This window comes from Lineus longissimus, chromosome 14, assembly GCF_910592395.1.
Source record: "Lineus longissimus chromosome 14, tnLinLong1.2, whole genome shotgun sequence".
NCBI lineage: Eukaryota > Metazoa > Nemertea > Pilidiophora > Heteronemertea > Lineidae > Lineus > Lineus longissimus.
Genome location: NC_088321.1, coordinates 16019459 through 16037450, shown reverse-complemented (window position 1 = coordinate 16037450; position 17992 = coordinate 16019459). Strand labels below are relative to the sequence as shown.

The window sequence follows — 17992 nt, the reverse complement described above, 5'->3', positions numbered from 1 at the left end:
TATCTTCTAAATAATTTATTGTTTTTCTAACCACATACAAGCCCAATTCCTAATGTGTATCCATATTTACAGTGTAACCTGGTCAAAAAGTAAACGCTCGCCTAAATTTTAATTTTTGAACCTCTTTGAAACAAGTCAACAGCCACCATCTCAAGAATAGGAGGACAGTATGACCATGCCAATCTTATTCATTTAAAGAGATCCGTAAGTCACATCCAAGATCTAACAATCCAAGATATAGAAGATACTGTGTCAGTGTTATTAAGCCAGTTTGCTGCACACAGGTCTACTTCATGTGAAGTAGGCCTTATGTACAGCCGCCCCTCAATTGGCTTATTACTTTGACACAGCATTTTAAGATCTAAAGAGCGGACAAAATTAAGTATTGATTGTAGAGGTAGGTGACAAGTTTGATACCAAGGGTATATTTGGTTGTATTTAATTTAGTTAAATTGTCATTATTAATTGTGTTGTTAGCCCTATGTTAGAACCACTGCTAGGCTTGTATTTCTACAACAAGGAACTGGATTAGGCATTCCATGTTGGTATTACGTATGGGGATTGTCGATATAACCACGTTGTTACCACAACATGGGTGACCAAAGTCTTGCCAAACTTCTGGCTGGACTTCGCTTTACCCGTGCGTCACTGGTCAAGTTCCTAGAAGTTGTAGGTGTATGTTGTGGTTCGATACATATGACTAACAGAATGTTGATGATTGCTAGGACTTAAAGCTAGTCTCTCTTAGAAACAACCCCATGACTACAGAATGTTTGGCGTATTCGCCCACTCAATTCTCTGAATTGAGTTCCTTATTTTGGTCATTCATGTCATTAGTAACCTAAAACAAAACACAAAATGATATAAATTCTAGCTTGATTCCTAGTTCTAACAGACAGAGATCAGAGGTCAGGATAGACCAGAGTAGACGAGGTCCACAATAATCTATGTACAACAAGACTGATCCAATAAAGAAGCATATTGATGAATCCTGTTGTCCGGCTGTTTAAAGATCAACCAAACGTAGAAGGATGTTGGTTTCAAGTTCTTAGCCATGAATATCAGCACGGCCGGGGACGACCCAACATGATGCTCTGTGCCTTTGTTCAAAGTATTGTTGGCCACAGCAAGGGGAAAGTGCTATAACATACAATAAATCACAACAATAACAACTATCAAGAAAGAGAAACACGGCCTATCATTGGTTTATAAAGGCAAGATTGTACGGTTTTAAGAAGGTTTCAGAATATACAAGAGCAGCTACATGACATGATGACTTTCTTGTACATCGGAAAACAAATCAAGATAGATAACATATGAATAAGGTGTAACTGTTTCAAAGTAGGCCATTTACTTCAAGTTCAAGGCCTTCCAAAGTCAACTTTGACTAACATCCACCAAAACTTTGCCCATCAAGCTTTAAAATGCATGCCTAAGAACAGCAAATAAGGCATCCTTCTATATCTTAGCAACCAAGCTTACTAGTGAAAACCCCAATCTGTGCTTTTATTTTGGTGTCATAAACAGCAAGTGAAATGTCCATGTCCACGCCCTCAACCAATCACTAGCAAATGTACACTGTGAACTGAGCTAACGACAAAAAGATTTTCTATGATAAATTCCCGACTGATAACCGCCATTTTGGCACTTATCAGTAAACTGATTGTACAGTAGAACCTCTCTATTGAGGACACCCTTGGGACTGCAAGTGCTGTCCTTAATAGAGAGGTGTCCTGATTAGAGAGGTCAAATTGAACGGGAAACAACCAATTTGGGACCAAAACAAGTGTCCTTATAGAGAGGTGTCCACTAAGGGAGGTTCCACTATATATATATTACAAAAGGTACACTTTGACTCTTTGTCTACAATACATGTATTCAGTCTTAGTTTCCAAACAACTTTCAAACTATCTTTTATGACAACAATTTAGGATTTTCATATTGATATGCTGGTTGCTCAGCAACCAACATGCAAGGCCAATTCTCAAAATTAGCCTCACGTCTGAACACAAAACAATCTTTATATTATTTATATTATTTGTTATAAATATAGTCTTCTTACCCCGCACTGGGGCAATAATGTACACGATTATGCCTTAATATATCATACAAACGTCCATAGCACTTTATAGCACTTTATAGGGTTTTTAGTAGTTGTTAAGGAAACACACAATGGTTGCTAGGCATACATGTCTTGATTAACAAACAATCATAGCAGCTACATATATAGGTCAATGGAAATACACATGGTTGCTAGGCATTTATATATCAAATTAAAAATGACCATAGCAACCATACATGTTGCTATGGGAACATAACATGGCTGCAATTTGATATGCAAAAACACCAAAGCGCTATACATATCAAGTTTTAAACGAGGAAAGGACATTATCCTCGTAACCATAGCAGGAATGGCTTTAGTTTTGATTGAATGAAATAAACCTGAGTTTTTCATAGCCAATTTTGATATAAGACGAGACAATAAATATAAATAGTATATTGAAAGGTTCACTGCTACACTGTGAGCCTGGATATGTTTGTGGGTCCTTTCATTTTCATGTTTCTAGATAATGGTCTTTTTTCACATCTCACATGAAAAAACATCATTGACAACGACTTAAAACTGGATATATACAGAATATCATGACATATTTACAGTAAAATCAACAACTATAGCATGTTTCCTTGGCAAAACTAACTCAAAGAAGTTAACAAGGTAACCACGGCAACTGCCATGGTTTATAACGATCAGCTTTGTCCTGGAAAAATGCTTGGGAACATAAATATTATGGAAAGTATTGAATTGAAGCATGGTATTATACAGTGGTCAAGATTAACCTTGTACCCTCCTCTTCTCTGACCTGAAGAATATGTTGTTTCGAAAACCTTCATAATTTTCATAGAAAGTCGCTTATAATCAGTGAAAAATTTCTGGAAAATGTGTGTTTGGGGGAGGACAAGGTTCACCTTGCTCACTGCATTAAGGAAAATGCAGTTGGCGTTCCCTTATCTGAGACGCAAAATTGAGAATACAACGTGATTATTCTGCCAAGACAGTCACTGTTAACATAAATAATGCTCATATGAAAAGTGGAATGTTCATTTCATGGACAGATAGCATTCATCTGTATTCATGGGCACCAAGCTTAACAATAGTCTTCCATAGATTAAGCTAGATCTTCCAGGTTCCATGACTTTCCCTTTTTTGATCTTTTGACGCCGATCGCTGCGTGTGCCCCTTGGCCCCCGATATCACGTTCAATCCTGCGTTCCTATTGGGTGTTCTCCTTCAGCCATTTTGTTACGCTCTCCTCGTACGTCTCCCGCCATTTTATACTCGTTTTTATCGACTCCAAAGCCTGCTTCGTTGCGCGCGCTCCCTTACAGATCTTCTTCTTACACTCTAAGAAACTTTTCACCTGAAAATTTTAAAATGATTAATTCAATGCCAAATAAAACACCTCTGTGACCAGATCAGACTAGTGCCGATAAATCACACTTCTGCATGGACTTGACTTAGCCACGGTGGGTAAGGTATTGCAATCAAAACAACTTAAGTAGTAAAAAGTCTTGAACATTGAAAAGATCATTACATCAAACTTCATAGGAATTGAATTTTTGAAATCTCGTCATTTTCACGAATTTCACCCAAACCCACCACTCTGCAATCCCTGCATCCCCTTCCAATAGAAGAAGTCTACCTCCAATTACTGCCTCATAAAAGGGACATGCACCTTCTCAGTTCCAACAAATATTACCCGTACCTTTTTCAAACCCATAAAAGGGACATGCACCTTCTCAGTTCCAACAAATATTACCCGTACCTTTTTCAAACCCATAAAAGGGACATGCACCTTCTCAGTTCCAACAAATATTACCCGTACCTTTTTCAAACCCTTAAAGGGACTATAATAGTCTCTTCCACACATGATCATATCCATATTCTAATAAAGTACATAAACCCTTCTCTCAGAATTTTTTCCATTTTTTTCTTTAAACCATGCAGTCCACATCATGTGACATATCTAATGAAATCCATCCAAATCATACATACTATGACTCCTCCCCAAATCATTCAAAACACCAACTGACTCCATATTGATTTTACTACATGCAAAGAGCATTGACACCAAGGCATGACATATCATGTCTTGACTAAACAACGCGACTCCTATCCAACAACCTGACCATTTTCCTCAACCCTTCTCTGTCCCACACCATCAACCATGCCAAATCCCAGAAAATATACCTCATTATAATGGTATTCTGTCGCAAATTTCCCAGGGACTTTTTGCAGTAGTCTAGCAACGTGAAAAGCACTTGTACTAAAAAAACGAAATAACACAATTAGCATTTCCGAAAGATTAAATAGGAAAAAACATTCGCAAATCTTGGATTGTTAGCTTTGCCATAGCGATGCTAAACAGGATCTTAACTCTCCATGGCAAAGTTCAACAATCCTAGAATTAGCAAATGTCATTTCCCCTTTAACAAAACACATTAGTTACTATGGTAACATGAGTAACCTACCTCTTCATATCTGTATTCTGTAGTAAAATGACCCCCTACTTGTAATATTAAACGTGTAACATCCGATTCTCCATACCTAGAAATATCATAATAATGACGATTGTGCATGTTCAGGGCCTTCATATTACATTGTGGAATCGTTGTGTTGGCCCTGAAGGAGAATATTCAACAGATTCTCTGTTGTAAAATATCCCCTGTTGTAATGAAACGTGTAATGTCCAATTCTCTGTACCTAGAAATTACGGGTAATATAACCTCTCAAATAAGGACGAATGCTGTATCTAATAGAGAGGTGTCCTGATTAGAGAGGTGAATTGACTGGACACCAATGTGGTACCCATAGCAGCGGCCTCACAAGAGAGGGTGTCTCACAATAGACGTGTCCTAATAGAGAGGTGTCCGCTAAAGGAGGTTCCACGCTACTCACTTTTTAGTAATTTTTTCCCAATGTTGCTTGATGAAGTCCCACGCGAGAATCCTCCCGGCTGCTGAGTGATGTGCGATGGACATTATAACGCCGGTCGTATCTTGAGGTTTAATCTTGTCTGGCTCGAGACTCATCCGTAATAACCTAAAGAGAACAAAGTTTGATAATCAATAGACTTTAACATCATCGTAAAAACAGTTTTGGTGTTATTTGTTGAAATCACTTGTGGAAGAGGTGTCATCGCCTTCACCCTTTAGCCCTGGTCTATTCTGAAACCTCTCAGAAGACCTCGGACGAGCTGCTCAATCAGCGCTACAACCCTAGCATTCTGACCGGTACCCGTTTATACATCTGGGTGGAGTAATGCAAGTGAGACAAAGAGACCTGCTTAGAATCTGAAGCCGACGGTCGGGTTTGAACCAGGGACCTCTTCACTGCAAGTCTAATCCACAAGGGCTCCTCCACCACAACACAAATCACACACATTTGCAGAAACTGGGACGCTGGCCTTGGTTTCGGGAGTCACTGGCGTCAAACACAAGTCTTCGTTGATTACGTTTGGAAGCGTTTGTCCCTGGAGTACTTGGCAATGTTGAACAAGCAAAAACAGCCGTGGAAATCAACTGGGTTTCCAACAAAAGTCTTGATTTGGTCTTTATCTTATACTAACCTATTCAAAAGAGTAGCATCCCTCGTCATAGACAGTGCTTGCCGCATCTGAGACTTTTCAACCGGAATGACGGTCGTGTTAAAAATATGATAACAGTAATTCCATTCTTTTTCTCCACCGTACTGGACCCCCGCTCGGTAGACGGTCGACCTTAAATTTGGTGAGATCCTAAAGGAAATGATGAAATTGACAGGATTAAATCGCTTTTGTTGCGAAGTTACAAGGGAGCCAGGTTGTTTTGGCTCATGACTGATCAGGCACAACAGCAATGGGTGAAAATGGCAATAGGCTGAACTGGCCATGCAGGTGAGACGAAACTGTTAAGTACTTTCCTGGCCTCTTGCTGTAAGATCATTTTGAACCATAGGCCAGAACAGCCCTAGCGAATATGGTTGTAGAATGAACTCTGGTCGTGGCGGTGGGACAAAACAATGATGTTATTTCAAGGCCATTTGCTCCAAGATTTTCTTGACCCACGGGACGAAACAGCGAAACAAGGAACTGAAACAGGAGCTGAGTAGAGCAGAAGGGAGCAAAGATGTTTCTCAAGACCCAAATCTTTCCTGTTTTACAGTGAAACAACGAACAGTAGAGGGTCAAAACAAGAGACCATGTAAGAAAACAGCTAAGGAACATTGGCTGAGACAGCAGAGGGTCAAGAGCTGAGTAGAGCGGAAGGCAGCAAAGATGTTTCTCAAGACCACCCAAATCTTTCCTACTTTTACCCAAACCTTTTCATTTCACAAGCAGTTGGCAAAATCATACTCACTTTGTACCATTCTCCATCCACTGCCTAAACAACTCTCGTCCCTTTTGTGCGATATCCGTATCCCCAGTTCTCACGGCTGAGTAAAGCAGAAGAGAGCGGAGGTATTTCTGTAGGTGTGATCCCTTGTCCTCCCAACCGAGTACACGAATCTGCTTCTTCATAAGATTCTGAAGATATTTCTGGAAGAAGAAGATGGAACTTGATCAAAGGAGGCCCTGCTACAGCCAATACACACTTCACTTTAGTAGGCTTTGCACGACAGATTGGACATAGCAGGTTAGAAGCGTTGTGTTTATCTGGTTTGTCAAAGCGACATGACATCAAGAAGGCATGCCAGGTCACTTTTCCAATCAGTTTTGGGACAGAGATGAAGGGGTGAACTGGGGATGGACGTTGGGTCATTGCGTGGTGGTTGCTGGAGTTTTGCTCATCAATGTCCAAAGTCAACATAAAAGGAGGTCAGTTTAAGTTACACTAAGGTGCCGAGTGCCTTATAAAAGGCAAGGCCTGTGAATTGCTGTGGAATCGTCTCCTGAATACTGAAAGTAAATGCCAAAGGACTTAACTTACAGTGTAATATTCAAATCCCTCTGATCCTTCCAGAACCTTCTTGATATAATCCAGGACGGCGATTGCCGCTCGCCATGGTGTGTATTCTTCCTCGTTCTCCAGATACTTGGTCAGTTCGAGTGCCGTAACCTGCGTAATGTTCCCAGCTCTGAAAGGGAGGAATGATCATAAGCTGAAGGTAGCAATGACATCCTCTCAGAGCCAGTAGGTGCGAAGATATGCGACTATAGGATAGTGTCCTTGGCGTCACTAGGTGTAGACTTACTTGGTGATGTGTGGTGAGTCACCAGATAACAGAACTGTATGCAGAAGATGAAGACTATTAGAGTTCAAATGAGCTGAAGAAGTTTTCTCTCAGCCTGTGGAGTCATCAGGGCAAATTGGGCCAGTCAATTTCTCTCACAAGGAGCACTTTCTATTGGTAACATTGTAAACCTATCGACCTGACCATTCGTTGGAAAGCTCTTGATCAGCACTTTCTCATGGTACCATTTCCGACATTTAATTTCCTTACCGTGCTAAAGCAAATGCATCATCTACCAGCCCCGCCCTATCAGAGGCAGACAATTTGTTATGATCCTCCTTCAACTGTTTGATCAGAGCATTCCAGTTTTCTTGGGGGTAATTCACGCGGTAGAATCCTGACTGGTTGACGTTTGCCTTGTACCACTTCCAGGCTTTGGGTAGGCCTATCGCTCCTGGAAAATGAAACACTTCATCAGTGACTACACAGATGTATAACTAGGAACACTGTTGGGGCTGTCAGAGTGGCCAAGAGGAAACACCTACGCGTGTAGGGGCATGTCACCTCGGAGGTCCTGGGTTGGATTCCTAGCGTACTCTTGGGATAGACAAGGCGACTTTCTTCGACAGCGTAGCTCTCCAGTTTTTTCCTACTTATTACAAATCGCTTAATATCATTTATAGAGCTCTTAATGTCCTAGTTGATGGTCAGCGCTCAACTCTTCTTCACTGGTAACATAGTCTTCCCAAGCATCGATCAGATCAACTTGGTCTCATACCGCTCCAGCCTCCTGAAGCACGCTGTCTCACAGACAAGTCCCTCAAAGCCTGCCCGCTCGGCAAATCGTCCCATTTCTACCTTACAGGTAAGTCTCCCCGTTTACCATTGCCCGTTTACACATCTTTGGAGAAGATTTTATCACTTTCCGCCTACCTGGTCCACGATGCATCCAGATCTGATCCTTTGTTGACATGGAATCGGTGATGTAGGTCAGCGGAATATGCCACGTGTATCTGGAGGAATAGAACATCATTTGCTATTTGTCATTAGACAACACCAGATATACAAACCGATCTTGGTGGCGTAGTGGTTAAGGCGTCCGCCTCGTGAATGGAAGGTCGAAGGTTCGAGGCCCGCTGGTAACCTCTTTCCGATGTGGCTGGTTGGTTAGCCGCCAGCTAGTTAAAAAACTGGCTTCTCACCAGAAGCCGGTCATTAGAGAGAGGAGTTTTGAAGTAAAGAGTGTCTCATAAGCCAAAGCTAGCTGGACCTTTCATTAGGGGTGACACTCTAATAAACAAACTTTACTTTTACAAACTGATATTTGTAATGACGATGCCTCAACAAAGCATAGAACTTTGTAGAATAGAGGGTCCCTGTCCTCACAAATTGAGAACCTTCTTGCTCAAATAGAAATGAAACGTGCCACCTATCGGTGATTTAGTGAACTTTGACCTCTGTGACCTTGAAAAGAAGGTCAAATCAAAAACCCGGGTGATATGTCATTTAACCTCATTAGATACACCCACCATAAACATTTTGTCACTCTACGTACAACCACTAGCTTCAATGAAAAGGCCAGCGGCCATTGCGCTCACCATATAGATATTTGGTGGTTAAGAATTCATGCTCTATAGTATAGAGCCAAATGCTAATAGAGCAAGATGCAAAAATCTTGATGGTCAAGATGCAATAATGATGACATTATTCCTCCTTTCAGAAAACTAATCCAATCATCATCCATGACAAGTAGTTTTATTAATAGAAGAAGAAAGGCATTGTAAGGACAAGAATTAGAATAGTGGCATTGCTAATGGACCCCAGGACAATGGACACTGGACAATGGACAAGGGATTAGATTAGATTCAACAATACAGTCATTAGGACATGCCTCAATGAAAAGACTAAGAGGGTCAAATGACCCTATTAGCTCAACCAGTTTTCTGGGGGGAATGAATGGGGTTTGGTCACATGCTCATGACTTAATTAGCAGAACCAGTTCCAACTGGTCTGTGCATTTGGAATCAGAGAGCACATGGCTTGTGCCTGGGCTGAGGAGTGTGTAAAAAGGTGAGTGCCTCACAATTATGACCTACAAGATCACATTTATGTCAAACATTTGAGATTTATTTGAAGTTGAAGTGTAATCAGCATTGCCAGGAACCCAAACTGGATTTCAACACTTGAATATTTCTGTTCCCTCTTCTAATTTTTACTTTCAGTTGATCATCATCCAGAGAGATGTCGGTTTAATGGTCAGCTGTACAAGAGGAGCAAGTATAATTTCTCTTCTATCAAGGTGTCTTTCAGTCTATTCTGCCTCTTACTGATTGAGCTAAAACTGCATACAACAAACCAAGATGCCTGTTTACTATATTTCCATGAAGTCTGAAGTGGTAGTTGAAGTGATAGTCGAATGCGATCATATGGCCAAGCACACACCAAGTTCCGAGTCTAGTAACTTCCCTATTTGGAAACCTTTTTCCTGATTTAGAAATTTCAAGACATAATAGTTGCCTGCTCTCTGCTAGAGCATTATTTAATACAGTCCATATCAATGTTTTTGATGGTCAGTATTCTGGTCAGAATATGTATGCTATGCTTTGGTTTGCCATCTGACACGAGTGATCAGGTTTTAATCGTCTGATCAGAGTAGTTCTCTAATAGAGCAGATAGTGAGTCGAATGTGATTCTGTCGTCTGACACAGGAAACCCAGCCGCAATCCTCTGGGCCAGTCTGGCAACCAGAGTAGTTCTCTAATGGAGCAGATAGTGAGTCGAATGTGGTTTCACCGTCTGATACAGGAAACCCAGCCGCAATCCTCTGATCAGAACAGATTATGCTTTTGTCCACTGCATAACGTCCAGACACAGGACAGTCTAGGTCTTTCTTGTGGTAGGGATACAAAGGTGTTGGGGCATATTCCAGGAGAGGAAGGACTCTCTTGTCGTTGTTGACTTAAGATCGATGCGAGTCTTACTGTATGTTTCTGCAGAGGAAACCCGTGGTCTTGGTAATTTTGGGATATACCTTATACATCCTATCTTTAACTTTTTATGCACTGCCAAAAGTGATTCGTTCCCACTCTATTGTTTTTATCGGCCTCATCCTTCATCGGTGTGTAATATGACATAAATTTTGTCATATTTTCTTGATGGGATATATTTCAAATGATGTTATAAATCAATCAATATGGCAACCACTATACTCGCCTGTTGTGTCACACCGACTGTAACTAGCTAAAGAGGGAGGTAAGCTGTTATGGATGTCAGATAGTGGTCTCCCTGGCATCTGCTTGCAATTTTTCTTGACATTCCACCACGATCTCAAGGACCTGGCTTTATCTAATGATACGTTCGCACGGGGGGAGTGGGGGAAGGGTGGAAGAGCCAGTCACTCCCGTGGGAATTATACCTCCCGAAAGGATGTCTTTGGAAAGGGTAAGCATTTGTTAGCCAATAAAGACAAGATTTTAATCCCTCAGCTTCTATGAGGCATTTGGAGAGACTTCTTGTCTGAACAGTTCCATTTTGCCACCTCTAAGGCATACAATGGTAACTTATCAACACAAGACTTTGATCCTTGTCTTGGAGGTCTTTGACGGGCCTCGGCACTTCGAATCTTTATCAATGTTTTTAATGGTCAGTATTCTGGTCAGAATATGTATGCTATGCTTTGGTTTGCCATCTGACACGAGTGATCAGGTTTTAATCGTCTGATCAGAGTAGTTCTCTAATAGAGCAGATAGTGAGTCGAATGTGATTCCGCCGTCTGACACAGGAAACCCAGCCGCAATCCTCTGGGCCAGTCTGGCGACCAGAGTAGTTCTCTAATAGAGCAGATAGTGAGTCGAATGTGGTTTCACCGTCGGATACAGGAAACGCAGCCGCAATCCTCTGATCAGAACAGATTATGCTTTTGTCCACTGCATAACGTCCAGACACAGGACAGTCTAGATCTTTCTTGTGGTAGGGATACCAAGGTGTTGGGGCATATTCCAGGAGAGGAAGGACTCTCTTGTCGTTGTTGACTTAACATCGATGCGAGTCTTACTGTATGTTTCTGCAGAGGAAACCCGTGGTCTTGGTAATTTTGGGATATACCTTCATCCTATCTTTAACTTTTTATGAACTGCCAAAAGTGATTCATTCCCACTCTATTGTTTTTATCGGCCTCATCCTTCATCGGTGTGTAATATGACATAAATTTTGTCATATTTCTTGATGGGATATATTTCAAATGATGTTATAAATCAATCAATATGGCAACCACTATACTCGCCTGTTGTGTCACACCGACTGTAACTAGCTAAAGAGGGAGGTAAGCTGTTATGGATGTCAGATAGTGGTCTCCCTGGCATCTGCTTGCAATTTTTCTTGACATTCCACCACGATCTCAAGGACCTGGCTTTATCTAATGATACGTTCGCACGGGGGGAGTGGGGGAAGGGTGGAAGAGCCAGTCACTCCCGTGGGAATTATACCTCCCGAAAGGATGTCTTTGGAAAGGGTAAGCATTTGTTAGCCAATAAAGACAAGATTTTAATCCCTCAGCTTCTATGAGGCATTTGGAGAGACTTCTTGTCTAAACAGTTTCATTTTGCCATCTCTAAGGCATACAATGGTAACTTATAAACACAAGACTTTGATCCTTGTCTTGGAGGTCTTTGACGGGCCTCGGCACTTCGAATCTTTATCAATGTTTTTAATGGTCAGTATTCTGGTCAGAATATGTATGCTATGCTTTGGTTTGCCATCTGACACGAGTGATCAGGTTTTAATCGTCTGATCAGAGTAGTTCTCTAATAGAGCAGATAGTGAGTCGAATGTGATTCTGTCGTCTGACACAGGAAACCCAGCCGCAATCCTCTGGGCCAGTCTGGCAACCAGAGTAGTTCTCTAATAGAGCAGATAGTGAGTCGAATGTGGCTCCTTTGTCTGACACAGGAAACCCAGCCGCAATCCTCTGGGCCAGTCTGGCAACCAGAGTAGTTCTCTAATAGAGCAGATAGTGAGTCGAATGTGGTTTCACCGTCGGATACAGGAAACGCAGCCGCAATCCTCTGATCAGAACAGATTATGCTTTTGTCCACTGCATAACGTCCAGACACAGGACAGTCTAGGTGTTTCTTGTGGTAGGGTTACGAAGGTGTTGGGGCATATTCCAGTAGAGGAAGGACTCTCTTGTCGTTGTTGATCGATGCGAGTCTTACTGCATGTTTCTTGAGGAAACCCTTGGTCTTGGTATTTTGCACTTTATACGTTTTGTCTATAAGCTTGTCAGGACTTGGTAATTTTGGGAATGGAACTCCATGTCCCACTGATCGCCCATTGTCCCAGTTATTCAAAGGATCGATACGGTATGGCCGCAATCGGGATTGTGACGTCAGAGGGACTAAAATGAGTTCAGGTGTTGATTAAGCAAGAAATCGTGTTGCCTCTCAACCACAGGCCTAGGCCCTTCATACCTGACCATGAGGAAGAACAACCAAGGAAACGACCCTGGCAAAAAATTTAGCACGATAACTATTCCGAATGGTGTCTGTCCTTCCATCCATCATCATCATGCATGTTTCTCTTTAGCACGATATCTTTTCAGAATGGTGTCAGTCCTTCCATCCGTCAAGGCAGAATTCCGTCAACACAGAATGGCGTCTGTCTTTCCATCCGTCAACACGGTGCACATTCCGAAACTGTAAGACACAGGCACAGCAAATCTGGCAATGAGGAAGAACAGCCAAAGAAATGACCTTGACAAAAAATTTAGCACGATAACTATTCAGAATGGTGTCTGTCCTTCCATCCATGAACACAGGATGGTAGCTGTCCTTCCATCCATCACCACAGAATGGTGTCTGTCCTTCCCCCATCCGTCAACCTGGTGCATGTTTTGTAACCGTAAGACATAGGCACTTCAAAATGAGCCATGAGGACAACCGATGGACTAAAACGAGTTCCAGTGTAATCAACCAGTGTAGTCACCTATCAACCAATGGGGTTGGCAGGCTTGTTTATTGTTACTACATGTTGCGTTGTTCTGCAGGGTTACGTCAATCGGGGATTGTAAAGTTCAGACAAATGTTTCTTTTGTTCTTTAAGGTAGAATTATGCACTTTTCCCACCAAATTGGTAAAAAATTATAATTCTTCGTTTTTTATCTTCCAGTGTTTTAGTCTGTTTGAAAGTTGTACTTACTGCTTTATACTCCTGCAGTGTTGATCAGGTCCAGTCCCTACATATCGCAAGAGTTCAGGACCCCATAGAACTATATCATTGAAGAGAGAGGAATCAATGCCACACAATGATGATGACACTGGAGCCAATATGATACATGTAGGTGGATCAGTAGCGTTGCCTCATATCAAACTTTAGACCCTTTTCTAAACTCAATTAATAAACTCTAACTCAAGCCCTGACCCATTGTTGGTGATGAATAAAACTGTTGGGGCTGTGCCCAGGGTGGAAATGTCTGCTGAAGAAGCAATTTAAACAAAGTCATGGGTGTTAGGTCTAAACAAGAGTATTTATTTGTTGTCTCTTCTTTTCAGACAAGAATCAAATTCTGAGAGCATCAGCCGACCACTTCAGACCGAAGAGAGAATGAGGTTTTTTGGTTCAAATGGTGGCAAATTGGTCTATCGGCCTGGGTTACAGAGTAATGGCATCATTGGTTTCAAGTCTGGAGCCACACAGCGAGATTAATGCACGAAGTCTACCATGAAAGGACACAGGAAAGATAAATGATATCCATGGTCACACAGCAAACCTGCCCCTGACTTCAGTCTCAATGCAGCTGATGGCTTTGTCAATCGTTTCATGCCATTTCAATGCTGCACAAAAGCTTTTCAGTGAGATTCTTTCAATCTTTTTCACATTTTTCAGTAATGATCACAAGTATTTGTATTTCGCTAGATATTTGGTGGTTAAGAATTCATGCAGAGATATTGCACTTTTTACCTTTTCAGTTTTGGAGTCAAGAATCAGATCGGACCGGAATTCATTGTCCGAGTTATCTGACATGGGGAGTCATGTGCACCAAATTTCAGGTTCATAGCTTTAGCGGTTAAGAAACGTGCCATATTTACACTCAAACAGCCAATTTACACCATTTGACCTACGTGACCTTAGTGAAAAGTAGGTCAAATCAATAACCCGTATGATATGTGATGTATCCTTGCTAGGAAATATTATCGAAAATGATTCACTTATAAGAGAGATATCACACCTTTTAGGTTTTCATTTTTTGCCTGCTGATGGCTAAGTCAAGAATTAGATTGGACCGAAATAATTGTCTGAGGTCATCTGACCTGGAGGGGCCTGTGTACAAGGTTTCAAGTTCATAGACTTACTACATGTAGCAGTTAAGAAATGTACCACGGTTTTTGAAACAGGATACAGACGACAACGAACGATGACAGACAATGACGGATGACTGATGACTGACGACTGACGACTACGGCGACTATGACGACTAGGGCGACAGACGCCGGACACTGCGGTATTGTACAGACTGTGGGACCTAGACATGACTTATTTGCTGTGCAGTTGCAAGAAGGAGTACCTACCGTAACAATATTATTGAAAACGAGTAATTGATAAGATATTGCACTTTTTACCTTTTCAGTTTTGAAGTCAAGAATCAGATCGGACTGGAATTCGTTGTCAGAGGTTATCTGACGTAGGGAGTCATGTGTACCAAATTTCAGGTTCATTGCTTTTGCGGTTAAGAAATGTGCCATACTTACACTCACAGCCAATTTACACCATTAACACATCGGAATACCTACCATAAAAACATTATTGAAAACGATTCACTTATAAGAGAGATATCACACTTTTTAGGTTTTCACTTTTGGCCTGCTGATGGCTAAGTCAAGAATCAGATCGGACCGAAATCAGTGTCTGAGGTCACCTGACCTGGAGAGTTCTAGCAGTTAAGAAACGTACCACTTTTTTAAAACTTGATACAGATGACATGGACAGTGAGGATCCTGGCTCTATTTCTGGACGTCTCATCAGAAAGATGAGATCTATGGTGGAGCATCTTCACAGTTAGAATACGCAGTCACGTCACACTTGGTAGCGACATGAGCTTCCAATCGTTCAGTAGCCAGGGTGCCAGTGATTATTATGAATGACAGACTCCACTATAGAGCAGTCTGCTCCTTCACTTCCCTTCAACCATGTAAACATATCTATTTTCCAACATCAAATGATTTTTATCAAAAACAGCTCATTTCCACAGACATTCCTTTTTTGATTTCATGGTTTCTACTGTAAAAGTGAACGGGAAGCTTCTCCTATTAAATGCCTTACTCCATTGAACATTCACTAAGTCAAAGCATTTTCAATCTGTGAATAAAATCCCTCCCTATTTCACCAACTTGTCATTTTTGCTTTCTGCACTTCACCGCCGCAAGCTCTTGCTGAGAGCTAGTTTATGTTTTGAATGTATGTGCATTTTTGCAATATCTTTGTACCAGATTGTTACCTTTCTCTGTGCCAACGATGTATTCCTTTGTCTCCTCAATGAATAGTTAGTGTGCAGAAACCTTGTGTAATTTGTCAGTTTTTCTATACAAGAGTAGGGGTAGGAGACTCGAATTCTAATTGTATTATTTTGTTTTGTCATCTTGAGTTGTATTGCCTGATATAATTATTTGTATTATTGTAAGGGGCCGATGGCCTTAATCATTAATAAAAGTTTATTATTATTATTATATTATTATTATTATTATTATTATTATTATTATTATTATCATAGTTAAATAAGGAAATGCAATAATGCGAGCATCAAGGACCTGGGCATGATGTACGGCCGCCCAGACTGATACTGTGAAAGAGACAAAATTTCTTTTCTCCATTGATTCCTCTTGATGTTGTCACCAGACAAAGTAAAGAAGACAGAGGTAGATTGAAATTCTTCATCTTCATTGTTCACTGCTATAATAGACTCGACATTCATTTCGTTAGATAAGATGATGTATAGAACTTCTTCGGTTCAGGACCGGCACACCAGATGCCGCTTGTGTAGTTGACATCGTTTCAAAGAGGGGATTGCCACAGTCAATGAGACCACCTGTTCAACAATGTAGAATAGCGTCATTGGGCACTGAATGGTTGGGTGTAATAGACGTAGATCTATCTACAGGGAGGCCCAGAATTATTTTCCTTTGGACAATAGAATTCTATTGTGTATCCATTGTGTGAGGAAAAATAATTCTGGGCCACCCTGTACATCGCTATACACTCAAGGTGTTAACATTCAGTGTCGATTCAGCTTTTGAACCCAGATATCCTTGCTCCTTTACGAAGATGCCCCCTTACTATTCCACACATGACACACTTGTAAAAACTATCTCGACTGTCCTAAACACATTCTACTCTTTTGTAAGCATGTAATTAAGTCAAGAATCAAATCGGACCAAAATTCATTGTCAAAGGTCACCTGACCTGAGGGGTCCTGTGTACAAAATGTCAAGTTCATAACTCCAGCGGTTAAGAAACATGCCACTGTTTTTGAAACAGGATATAGACAATGACGACGACGATGACGACGGACACAGCGGTGTTGTATAGACAGTGAGCCAATGAGTACAAAATGACAAAATAAGGATTTTCTAGTGGCCAAGTTTTAATTAATTCATCATAAGATTGGGACAATCACAAGAAGGTCAGATAGAAATATCACTCAAGAAACCTTTATGACAATGAGACCGCAATTTGGCCTCTGAGTAGCAATCACCCGGGGGTACATGTGTAGCAAGTTAGAGTTCAATAGCTTCAGTGGTTACAAAACGTGCCACCCATGTCTAACGATGACGACGACGGACGATGACGGACACTGCGTGATGGTTAAGGCTCACAGGTGACGACGGACGACGACGGACACTGCGTGATGGTAAAGGCTCACAGGTGAGCCAAAAATCATGGCAGTTAACCCAGTGAATCTTGCACATTGACAGAGCCCTCCCCCCGAATTCTTTACTCCATAACGTTGTCAGCCAGTTCCATCAGGCCTTGTTGAATTTGGATCCCAAATCTACTGGAAATGGCTTGCCAAAACATGTTTTGCCAACCAGACAGGGCATGCTCGATGTTTTGACATCTTATCTAGCACTGTTTTGCAATCTAACGTCATACAACAAATAACGTTGGTGCTTACCCGTAATCTGATGAGAATTCAGTCGACGGAGCGAGCGATGGATTTAGGAGGAATCTCTGCTGTGAAGCTTTCAAAACCTGCTCATCGCGGGTCAAGGTCACGATGGGATAGCCCATCTGTTTCGTCCATGTATTCATCACCTCGGAGACGTTGACCTTTGTCTTACTGGCCTGAAAGAAGATCCTCGATCAAGAGGAGGCCACACATTGAAGCATTCTAAAATGTGCAATGATGATAACTGAAAAGACGAATGCTGCCATGATTTCTGTTAAGAAATTGATTGCGGCAATTTGTCATGCTACAGATGAAGTCCAAATCCTTTTTTCACTAAAGCGACCATTCAACCTCGGTCCCATGAGTGGTCGTGTTACCAAGGTTCCACTGTATGTTCAAAATGCTGCACATATTTGACATTTGGCCAGGTGTAGGAGATTGATCGAGCCTATCACTGTGAAACTCCCCCAATGAAGCCACACTGCCTGGCATAGTCAAATCGAGGAGTTTCCAGGGAAAATTGGCAACAACTTGCTGTTCAATGATCCTGGTAACAAGAGTGAGTCACCGCTATCACCTGCGATCAAAGTCAAGCCATAGCTACTGCTTGTACCTGCAGACCA

General features: G+C 41.5%; 1 protein-coding gene across 5 annotated transcripts in view; it reads right to left on the bottom strand.

The window, feature by feature from the left end:
* Window positions 1-17992, bottom strand: part of LOC135498651 (endoplasmic reticulum aminopeptidase 1-like) — a 67419-nt gene continuing 49427 nt past the window's right edge. For 4 of the 5 annotated variants that reach the window (XM_064789032.1, XM_064789036.1, XM_064789033.1 and 1 more), the window contains 9 exons: window positions 17376-17545; window positions 8144-8223; window positions 7481-7664; window positions 6967-7114; window positions 6397-6575; window positions 5628-5795; window positions 4958-5101; window positions 4531-4606; window positions 1-3419 (listed from right to left, as the gene is read on the bottom strand). In XM_064789032.1, the coding sequence (XP_064645102.1) occupies window positions 3273-3419; window positions 4531-4606; window positions 4958-5101; window positions 5628-5795; window positions 6397-6575; window positions 6967-7114; window positions 7481-7664; window positions 8144-8223; window positions 17376-17545 (1296 nt within the window). In that variant the 3' untranslated portion in view covers window positions 1-3272. Of the gene's footprint in view, window positions 3420-4249; window positions 4326-4530; window positions 4607-4957; window positions 5102-5627; window positions 5796-6396; window positions 6576-6966; window positions 7115-7480; window positions 7665-8143; window positions 8224-17375; window positions 17546-17992 lie in introns of all 5 variants that reach the window. The other variant, XM_064789035.1, reaches the window with a different exon arrangement.